Source organism: Gymnoscopelus braueri (genome assembly GCF_963280865.1).
Source record: "Gymnoscopelus braueri genome assembly, chromosome: 17".
NCBI lineage: Eukaryota > Metazoa > Chordata > Actinopteri > Myctophiformes > Myctophidae > Gymnoscopelus > Gymnoscopelus braueri.
In genome coordinates this window covers 31,233,849-31,245,125 of record NC_137617.1, presented here as the reverse complement: position 1 = coordinate 31,245,125, position 11,277 = coordinate 31,233,849, and the positions used below count along the sequence as shown (strand labels likewise).

The 11,277-nt window shown below is 41.2% G+C and overlaps 1 protein-coding gene across 2 annotated transcripts in view; it reads left to right on the top strand.

The window, feature by feature from the left end:
* Positions 1-7,037: 7,037 nt before the first annotated feature.
* Positions 7,038-11,277, top strand: part of pemt (phosphatidylethanolamine N-methyltransferase) — an 84,171-nt gene continuing 79,931 nt past the window's right edge. The window contains exon 1 of one of the 2 annotated variants that reach the window (XM_080456182.1): positions 7,038-7,264. In XM_080456182.1, coding sequence (XP_080312308.1) covers positions 7,169-7,264 — 96 coding nt within the window. In that variant the 5' untranslated portion in view covers positions 7,038-7,168. Of the gene's footprint in view, positions 7,265-7,857; positions 7,912-11,277 lie in introns of those variants that run through there. The other variant, XM_080456183.1, reaches the window with a different exon arrangement.

Sequence of the window (11,277 nt, the reverse complement as noted above, 5' to 3'; positions counted from 1 at the left end):
GAGTACTTCAATTGACAAACTCCTTTATCCAATCAGCGTAAAATAAAAAAAGTGATGCCATTATGGTAAGCTGTTCAGTGGACACACAGGATAAACACAGGCCGTTTCTTAATACCAAGATTGCAGACAATTTTACTTGTAAATATGCCTCAAACATGCATGCATACATACAAACACGCACGCACGAGCGCGCGCACACACACACACACACACACACACACACATTAATAACTGTAGTAATTGCTCAACACTGGTATGAGTCACCCAAAAAATATCCAACAATGCATCTCAACATTATAATGAATACATTCTAATGTAATGCATTCCTCAGGTCTACAATTCTTAGCACAGCTACTCATTACCGCTGCTGAGCAGTGCCATCTATTAGAGAGTTACGCCAACTCCGTTCACTTCTTTGGGCCAGGTCTTCTACATACACATACATTGGCGAATAGTGACAAGTCCCTAAACCGGAAGTTCATGGAATGCATCGACGGCTCCTTGTCACTATTTCCAGCTCCATGAACCACGTGACCGACGCTGTCTCTGACCCCTCATTGGCGCAACTCTCTAATAGAAGGCTCTGCTACTGAGTAAGTGCCCATCCGGCAGAACTGAAGCCAGAGTGCAGAGGAGTTCCTAATTGGCCGTTTGTTGCATCACCATCACCATGCGTCAACTATGTGGCAGGCTCTTAATTCATCTGCCATTCAAATTCTTGTTTCAATTCTACCCTTAACCAGAGCTCTATACTAAGTTTGCTATTTCCCTCTACACCAAATCTCTTTTAATTAACCCTGAGAGTGCACAAATGGTACAAATGGAACCAATTGTGCACTCACAGTTGAATCTGGATTTCACTGTGTATCTGTGCTTCGTCATCTCAATCTGTCACACACATGCACTCTCTCTCACATGCATGTCTCTGAGAGAGCTCTCTCTCTCTTTTCATTTTCCCCTGATCTTTTTAGTCATGTGTCTGTCTCTCAACCCCTCATCTCTTGACAACTCTGTCTCCAGACACAGTCACACCTACTCTTCTGAAAAGAAGTCATGAGGCACGTTAAGGCCCCAACATATAAATAAGTAGACTGAACAGCACTTATGCAAAAGCCCCATTGTGCGCACAGCACAATCGGGCACACCTGTCCAATATAAAGTGGTTTATTGCACAACAATAGTCTCTGTGAGTGCTTTTATAAGTGTGCATGTTTTAACTGAACAACAATGTATATTTCTATCATTAAACCATTATATTACATAAGGCTATTTAAATAAGGCTATAGAATGAGATATAAAAATGAGTCATTCACTTGCAAGAGAGCTTGTTTCTGTACATGGAGCTTGCACAAAAACGAATTTCACCCACTAGTTTACACCTGTAAACCTTGGATGTGACAATAAAGTTGATTCTTATTCTGAACCACAATTCAACGGAAACACCTTTGGATCAGCAACAGCTTGTTCAATTCTGCTCAAGCTGTCAAAAAACGGAATTATCACAGTGGAATATAATTTTACGTGTGTGTGTGTGTGTGTGTGTGTGTGTGTGTGTGTGTGTGTGTGTGTGTGTTTGTGTGTGTGTGTGTGTGTGTGTGTGTGTGTCAGAGAACCTTGGGTTCATGAAAGGCGATATATAAATTCAAGCTATTATTATTATTATTATTATTATTATTATTATTATTATTATTATTATTATTATTATGTGTTACACCTTTGTGTAAGCACAGTAATACATATAGATAAGTGTGTGTGTATAGTATTTCTGTTCACTCAATGAACAGAGGGTGAGAGAGTTCATTTCTTGCTCAACCATGCAAAAAATATAGGCACTCATACTGATGCTGCTGTGTGGGGAAAGAACAAACCTTTGACCAATTATTAAATATGAGCACGCCTGTGTTTACAGTATACCTGTGTGTGTGTGTGTGTGTGTGTGTGTGTGTGTGTGTGTGTGTGTGTGTGTGTGTGTGTGTGTGTGTGTGCGTGCGTGCGTGCGCGCACACGCGTGTGGCATGCGTGTTTGTGCCTAATTTGTGTGTCTGCGTGTCAAGTCAATTTAATTTATAAAGCATGTTTTAAAACAACCAGCGTGTGCACCCGTGCCTGTCAATGTGAGCCTCATGTGTAGCATGTGATTGAGTGCATGCATGTGTTTATGTGCGTTGGCTTGTACTCTATATGTCCATGCAGGTGCATATTGACGTGTGTGCATGTGTATGTGCATGTGTGTGGCGGCACATGGTAACCTTAACTGTGCAGGTCAATATCTCCTGTCTATCTCATGCTGTGACTACATGATGCACTGATGCGGTGTGTCTCTGTTTACACTCGGAGCCTGTTGGCATCGTGTCTTTGTTCATTTACAACCTAATTACCTGTGAGAAGGGGGATTTGGTGGGAGGGAAGGAGGGAGAAGAACAGACAGGGAAAGGATGGAAGGAAAGAAGAGAGTATGCATTATAGCAGGCCAGGGGCAGAGAGAGGGATGGAGGGGAAAGAAAGAGATTGTGGAGGGATTTTGAAAGGGAGGCGGGGAATATGAAAGAGATAGAGCTGTGGACCAATGTTGTACCATTTACAGTTTGTTTACATGCATGTGGTTCTTCCGAGTTGTATTGAGAAAGTTGCACTATTTTGTTTTACACTTGGTATATCTGCTATTTTATGTAGTATTTTGCATTTGTTTTGCTTAATATGTAAAGCATTTTGAATTGACTTGACTATTGTGTGCTTTTACATAAGTTTCAGCAGTTTATGATTTAATAATACATCTTACCAATATAAGTCCTTATGAATTGGAATTATCAACCTGCGTTAATTGAATTGAACTAATGTGATATGTATTACTTGCTGAGACAACAGATTAAGTGTTGGATGTTGATGATGCACTTCCTGTGAATTAGTTGTCCGTGTGACAGTAGTGGGAGATCATGTTGTACTGTACAAACACAACAATAACATTGACACAACCTGTGTCCTTGTCTTACCCAAGACTAATGAGCACACACAAATGCGCAGGCACACTTGCAGATATTATTTAGCTTGGACTTATTTGCAGATAACAACACAAACATACACCCGCGCAGCGCCCACATCTGAACATGCTGTATCATGCAAATATTAGATTACAGCCCTCAGTACAGTACATGTGTTTTTTTCGGGAAACCACTTGGCTCTTTGCGTAGGTCCCAGCACTTAATTGGCAAACAGGCACACTGGCTGCGACATCTCATAATGACAAGGAGGCATAACCTAACCGTAAGCTGTGAGCTTACAACAAAACAGAACAGAGGCCACACCTTATCAACACAGCTAATTGTATAACAACAGGACTGCAGGACTGTGTCATATACACAAACAAGTGCGGTAAAAAAGACACATGACATAGCTAAAGGGGGACAATGCCACATTTTTCTTTATTTTGGCTTGTCTTTTCCATCAGTTTCCTGTGTCATCATTATCTGTTTCCTGCCCACTGAGATGAGTTATCATATGTGGTGCTGCATTGTGACGAGCCAGGCGGTGAATTTCTCCACAGATGAAGAGCCACCTTAACACACTCATATCATATCACTTATAGAAGGTTTACGTTGAACAGCTTCTGCTGAAAGGACCGTCAGCCTGAAAGAGAAATAGACTGAAGATCGATACTGTTTGTTTGCCTGACATGAGTGGCACGTTGTGAGTGTGCGCTTATGTAAATGTGTTTATGTATAGTACACCGCATGGGGTCCGTCCGTTTTGTGTGTCTGTATGTGTGTGTGTGTGTGTGTGTGTGTGTGTGTGTGTGTGTGTGTGTGTGTGTATGTGTGTGTGTGTGTGTGTGTGTGTGTGTGTGTGTGTGTGTGTGTGTGTGTGTGTGTGTGTGTGTGTGTATAAGTGCATTTTTATGTGAATATATGCATGTAATGCTTTTTCCATGATTTGTAGACATACATTTATTCTGTGCATGAGAGAATTAGAGACAGAGATTTCTTACCATTGTCCATGTTGAACTGAGCAGCTGATTAATAAACTGAGAACCTTTTTGGTGTCTTTCCTTGCAACTGCATGAATTTCCCATCAGCCACTGCAGGTTGGTTGTTTACAATTTCCAATTTAGGCATTTAGCAGACGCTCTACCCAGAGCGACTTACAAAGTGCAAGATCAGAGTAAGTGGCATGAACCCATGTCAACAAACAACAGGACAAATATAAATCACTGAGCAATTTGCATCTATTTAAACATGAGGTGGACAACATCCATTCTGCCCGTCAATTATCCCTTGGTTGTCTATGCTTCTGTGATGTGCTCTTTTGTTAGTTTTTTCAATATTATGTTATTATTATGTGTGTGTGTGTGTGTGTGTGTGTGTGTGTGTGTGTGTGTGTGTGTGTGTGTGTGTGTGTGTGTGTGTGTGTGTGTGTGTGTGTGTGAGATTGAGCGTGTGAATCAAAACACAAACACACGTGGTCCTCCCGCTTAATCCACGGAAAAGCAAACACTCCCTGCTGTGTATGTTTACCAGGATGATGCAAGTGACAATGTGATTGTGTGTGTGTGTGTGTGTGTGTGTGTGTGTGTGTGTGTGTGTGTGTGTGTGTGTGTGTGTGTGTGTGTGTGTGTGTGTTGAATAAGAACCAATATTTAGCTAACAGGCCTTACACAATTTCCAATTGTGTGAATGTGTGTATGTTCACTGCAAATTGAGAAAACATGTGCCTGACTAGGATCTATAAACTTAAAGACTGCATGTTGTCTGCATGTAGTAATGTAGCCGCATTTCAGATCTGTGCTCTTGTACTCCACTCTATATGGGCATGAGAGGAAAAGATTCAGGTCTGTGTAGCCTATAATTCAGTGGTCTTCAAAGTGGGGTCCTGGTTCCAGGGGGTCCCCAGCTAAATTAGTTAATACAGCAGTTTAACCATTTTAACTCTATACACATTTGCTGATTACACAATTTACACAAATCTTGTATGGGGGTCCCTAGCACATATATTTTCAGATGGGCGTCCGCCGTCCGCGGCCAAATACGTATTAATTTGGAGGTCCCTGAAATGAAAAGGTTTGAGAATACATTGAATTAAATTAATTTCCTTTGTGCATCATTGTCTTTGACAGGCCAGGAGGTGGTCCTCGAAGGTACTGTATAGCAAGAAGTTAGGTATTATGCAAACTTCAATGTTGTCACACGGCTTAATTAGCTTTTATCCCATCAGTGGGCAATGGACATAACGCTCACTCACCATAGAAGAATAGAGTTGCAGGTGAGTAGAAAAGAGAAAGACAAGCGTAAGGAAAGGAGGGAGGGGAGAGTGGCTATGCATGGAGGATGTTAAGAAGGAGGAGAAGGAGAGTAGAAGAGGAGGCGGCGAAGGAAAGAGGGGGGGAGAGAAGTGTTGAAGAATAGGACGGAAAGTAGAGAGTGAAGCTAGGAAATAGGGACATATGGGCAGAGTGCGAAAAGGTGGAGAATATGAGTGAAGGAATGTAAAGTGGAGAAAGAACAGCAGAGAAGCACTTAGTGTTGGTAAGGTGGTGCTAAGTAGGGACCTAATGGTGGCTCCGGGTCGGATCCAGTCTGAACTGTGTCTGTTTCTGTGTGTGTGTGTGTGTGTGTGTGTGTGTGTGTGGTCAGCTCTGCACAGACTCCTGTCACTACCACACATGGTCGGGTGGAGGTATGGGGAGAGGAGATGAGATGAGAGAGGAGGAGGTAAAGTAGAGTAGCAGGTAGGTGGAAGAGAACAGTCTGTCGCTGTAATCAGCCCGCACTCAAGACAGCATTACACACACACACACACACACACACACACACACACACACACACACACACACACACACACACACACACACACACACACACACACACAGTATTCACTTGTTCACTCACTCACTGACTTAATCAGTCTCCAAAGCACTTATGCATTTGCCACGTGCGGTCATACGCATGACTTCTTCTTCTGTCTGCGTCAATATGAGAAACAAGGATACATAAAGAGAGAGCGGTAACACACTAGGAATAGGTAATAGCACTGTCCCCCCCCCCTTTCCCCACTCTCACTTCCATCCAAATGTGATATACACACAAAAAGAACTGGTGAAAGAACTAAGATTTTGACTTTTTGGAGTGAACGTAGCAATGCTTTTTTGAAAAAGAGACTGTGTCTCAACGTGTTTTTACTGGTTAAATAAAGGTTAAATAAAACAAAACAAAAAAAAACACAAGTATTAGCATCAAAATATAGTCTATTTAAGCTGGCAAAAGCAAAAATACTCATTAGGTACAATGCCCATTTCAATAATATATATATATCATGTTCTTGGACAATATAAATATAAATGTATTGATCATGAACCGGTTGAGCCCTATTTTATACTTTGGCTATTCGAAAGTAGCAGATGTACAAGCTCACAACGCATCATGATTAGCCTATTTTTGATGAATACGTTGTCCAATTATTAATAATCTTAATATGCAAAGTAACTATACTAAAGCTGTCAAATAAATGTAGTGGAGTAAAAGGTACAATATTTGGCCCTGAAATGTAGAGGAGTAGATGTAGAAAGTATTGAGAAAGGGAAATATTCAAGTAAAGCAAAAGTGTCTTGAAAGTGAACTTAAGAACAGTACTTGAGTAAATGCACTTAGTTACTTTCCACCACTGGATAATATACATACAGAACATTTTCTACATTTACATACATGACTCCCTCCTCACATGAATCCACTTGCTGACTGACTGCTGTATTTCTACCTGTAGGTGTCGCTGTGGCCTAAGGGGGAAAATATCCAAAGACTGACAAATGTACGTAACTGCAAGTGGAAAATGCTGTCTCTTGCACTGAAATACAACTTTACAAAAGTTGTATTCATCGCCGTTACTTTAAGGGGAACTCCGAACTAGCATTAGGCTATTCCCGAGATCTGGCCTGTCCTTCACTTCATTCCCAAAAAGAAAAGCCATTAAAAAACGAACTTTGAACTACATTACCCATAAAGCATCTAGTATGGTCATGGGTCATTACAGTACTATCTGTCATGCGAGGTGAGCAACTGTGCTCGATAGAAACCTCCATTAGTGTAAACATTATCCCTTTGTTGTGCAATTTCCAGTATCTCTCCCACACGCTTAGATAAAGGACCCTCAATAGTCAGGTGTCCGTCCATTCATTCAGTACATGCCAGAGAGCAACGCTGCCACCGCCACCGTGAATAATAATAACAACCCCGTGTTGGATTGTTGTGGAGGGTTGAACAACGTGGACTACAGCAAGGTACTACTGTGCGTGCTGTGAGTGTGCACATTCTGCAGAAACTAAAGGAAGGCAGCAGGGTGCTCTGTAACTATCAGTATCACATACAGTGTTGCCATGTCTGCTTATTATAAGCGACTTTGGGCTTGTTTTTCTGTAAAGTCGCTTGTAAATGTTGGTGGTTGCGGTTTTTTTGGGCTTGTTAGTTTTTTCCTGAAGTGTAGTTGCTTATTTGGGCTTGTCTCTTGTTGTTGCTTATTTGGGCCTTGTTGTGTAATGATGTTTAAATCAGTGGTTCTCAAACCCATGTGTCTCTATTAGACCCAAATGAATATTTGTCCACGGACCCCCCCCCCCCCCCCCCCATTTGAGAATATTTTGTGACCCCTGTACCAGATTTGCGTTGTTAAATATGCTTTTTTTAAATATTCAAAATGGTTCACTTTTCTTTCAAGATTTATTACGAAAATAGCAGATCTACAAGCGATGCGAGGCGTTGTGAGCTTGTTGTAGTTCGTCTATTTTCTAATATCCGACGCTCATGTGGCCTCGCTTCTTTTGGGCTTGTTTGTTTTCATAGACCTAGTTGCTTTTTGCTTATTTCTCTCTCAAAATCTGGCAACATTGATCACATGACACAACAGAGGAACCAACAGAAGGCGGCTATCGTAAGTTGGTCGTCTCTAGGCAACCGTTGATGACGATTGACAGGCAGCTTAAATAAAACAATCAATTCATTGTATTATCGAAGCGTTTGATAAAATATTGCAAAACACATATGACTACAGCAAGGTTTGATAATACATTGCAAAACATATATGACTACAACAAAGTTTAATGTAGTCATTTATGTTTTGCAATATATTATTTGATGATCAGAAGTTTTGTGGAGACAATTAATGTAAATTGGAATAATAAACGCCTCATAGCTGTTTTATAGAGTGTTTTTTTAGATAACTTTTGTCTTTTAGGTCCTTGCAGAAATGTGAAACTCTGCTTGGCTTAACAAGTCACCAAGAACAAAACTATAGTGGATCAATCTACTAATTGTAGTACCAATTAGCCAATGACGGCGGGTTGCCACTGGTCGTTCCTTTGGGCTATGGGGTTTTATATTTCCCATTGATTAGATTCACAAACCTTTGGAATTATAATTATTTCATTTCATAAAATTAAGTTCCTAAACAGGAGTTTCAGGAATTGGCTTTTTTTTTCTCATCTAGGCTACTGACAAACTTAGCAAAATGTATGATTTCCCTTCCTAAATCATTGCTAAATGTTTTCAAGGAGACAGTTCTTTTATCAGCATCACCTGTGTATATTTGTTTGTTTGATTGCTATAATAGCTCTATTGACAGCATGTTTGTAGTTTTGTTTACACTCTACTGTTACTGTATGTCTGAGAAATGACAGGGACATCTTGTCCAGTGAGCTGCTTCTGTGATCATGTGATGTGCTGTGTTTTACATGTTGTTTGGTATTGGGCAGTTCACTGTACATTGTCCCGGGGGCCTTCTCAGTTTTCCTACTGTACTAGCTGTCTCAATAGTAGTCCTATTGTTTGTAGGACTACATATTGAGACAGCTAGCCTAGTACAGTAGGAAAGCTGAGAAGGCCCCCGGGTAGATAATAGATATTTGGAGGTTAACTAACAGGCAGTGCAGTGTCTGCATGTAGCCTACAACATTCTTATCTGCATACATTACCATGATTATATTATCTAAATGGTCTTATCTTCAATTATACATTTTCCATTGAGAGTCATTGACACGTGACTTACACATTGGGTATCAGGTGTCTTTTGTTCATTACATTACATTACATTACAGTCATTTAGCAGACGTTCACATTTAATAGTCCATGGCATACATCCATTGAACCTGGAACCTGGTTTTAGCCTCAAGTACAGTAGGCGAGTGGCGAATGGTGGTGAGAAAATAAACATTGCTGATGCACATGATAACAATTAGATTGGTGCACTATGGGAGAGACATGCGTATGTGTGTGTGTGTGTGTGTGTGTGTGTGTGTGTGTGTCTGTAGCCCATGTGTGTGAAACGTTATGTAGGTAGCTCATGCCTTGTGCACGTGTTTGTATTTTTGTACATCTCTGTATAATTGCGGACACGAGGGTGATGGGTTGCCTTGGCCTGGGAAACAAAAGGAAAATATAATATATAAAGTTCCGCCCACATGATTTGCCTCCCGCAAACCACAATTCATGACATTGCCACCCATTTCGGATGCTATCAGTGCACTGAATGGGACATTATCACGTTTAATCAGACTATTGATTTGGTTTTGTTATTGTCTCTACTGCACTTTGTCTCTTTATGCCTTTTACTCTGCTTTGTAAATAGACTAAGGTCTATCCGTTCTTTGTTTGGAAAGCACTTTGGGTCAGCTGATGTTGTTTTTAAATGTGCTATACAAATAAACTTGACTTGACTTGACTTGACTTGATTGGTCTAAGTAGGTGAGATACTGACCTACCCACGTTTAATCAGACTATTGATTGGTCTACTCAAGAGATACTGACCTACCAACGGGGCTCGGTAGGTGTTTTGTATAAAGTATACTTTTGGACCGTGTCGGAGGCTTGCCGTCTCAAGCGAACTTGAGCCACGAGAGGCACCACCGAGCGAGTTGCCGCGCCGAGCGTTGCGAAGTTCGCTTGAGCCGACTCAGCGCCGTCCGAGTTATTTACGGATCGGCACAGACTTTCATCAACCCACAGAATAACGACAAAACACCCACTGAGCACCGTCCGGTAGGTCAGTATCTCACCTACTTGGACCAATTAATAGTCATAAGTAATAATGATTAAACGTGATGATGTCCCATTCAGTGCATTGACAGCATCCGAAGCCGGTCACATTGCCCCTTGTCACGTTCTAATCAACCTCCTTCATTGTAGGAAGGTGGAGCCGACAGTGGCTCAGAAGGTAGATCGGCCGTTTGGGAACCGGAAGGTCCTCGGTTCGATCTTCGGCTCCTCCTGACTTCATCTTGAACTTTCCGGGGGGGGGGCTTCTGTCCATACTCCTAACCACTAATGATCTCATTGTTTGGCATTAATTAGCCCCTACCTCTTCAGGCTCTCATGTTAGATTGAGGCCACCACCTGCCACTTATTATGAAGATGATAATGCGATTGTCTGTGACTCTCTGTCTTGACATCATGAGAGTTTTCTCGTGAGAGCTCTGGTAATCGTTCTATCATTTCACTATGAGCAGTAAAGGTGGCATGGGTAGGAGAACCCAAATCAACTCCTGTAGCTGATCTGGTCTGTGTGTGTATGTTAGTGACATTGTCAGAGCATAATTTACTAGTAGTAATAGCTGTGTGTTCAAGATCACAGGAGGAGCAAAGAGAGCTCAGTGAAGTCTGACGTCCTTATAAGGCTTAGCTAATTAAAACCATATCTGTCATCGGTAATTCATTTAGATTTCAAAAATGTGCTCCACTTTGAAAAGTTGTACAGTGCATGTCATTGCCAGTTGTATGTTGCACAAGATTTGTGTTCATATGTGTTATTTAGGTAATTTAGTTGCCAATAACTCTGGAGGCGACTCTTTTATGAAGTTGTATGTGTGCATAATGTACAGTATAGTGTGTGTATATTGTAGTATGTTACACACACACACACACACACACACACACACACACACACACACACACACACACACACACACACACACACACACACACACACACACACACACACACACACACACACACACACACACACACACACACACACACACACACACACACCGGACACACAAGCGGAAAACGCAGCACAAACGCCACTTTGATGCAAAGCCAGGAGGAGCCAGTGATTGAATATTTGGTCCATAGATGTTGATCTTATTACCACTACACTTTATTTACTGTATTTAACACACATTTCTCTTGACAACGTTTTTTGTTGTTGTTTCATTTAGTTTTGGTTGAGTGTTTTTATATCTCCTTGCTAAATACTAAATACAACCTAAATACTGTATCTGGTCATTCTAAATTAAATTGACCA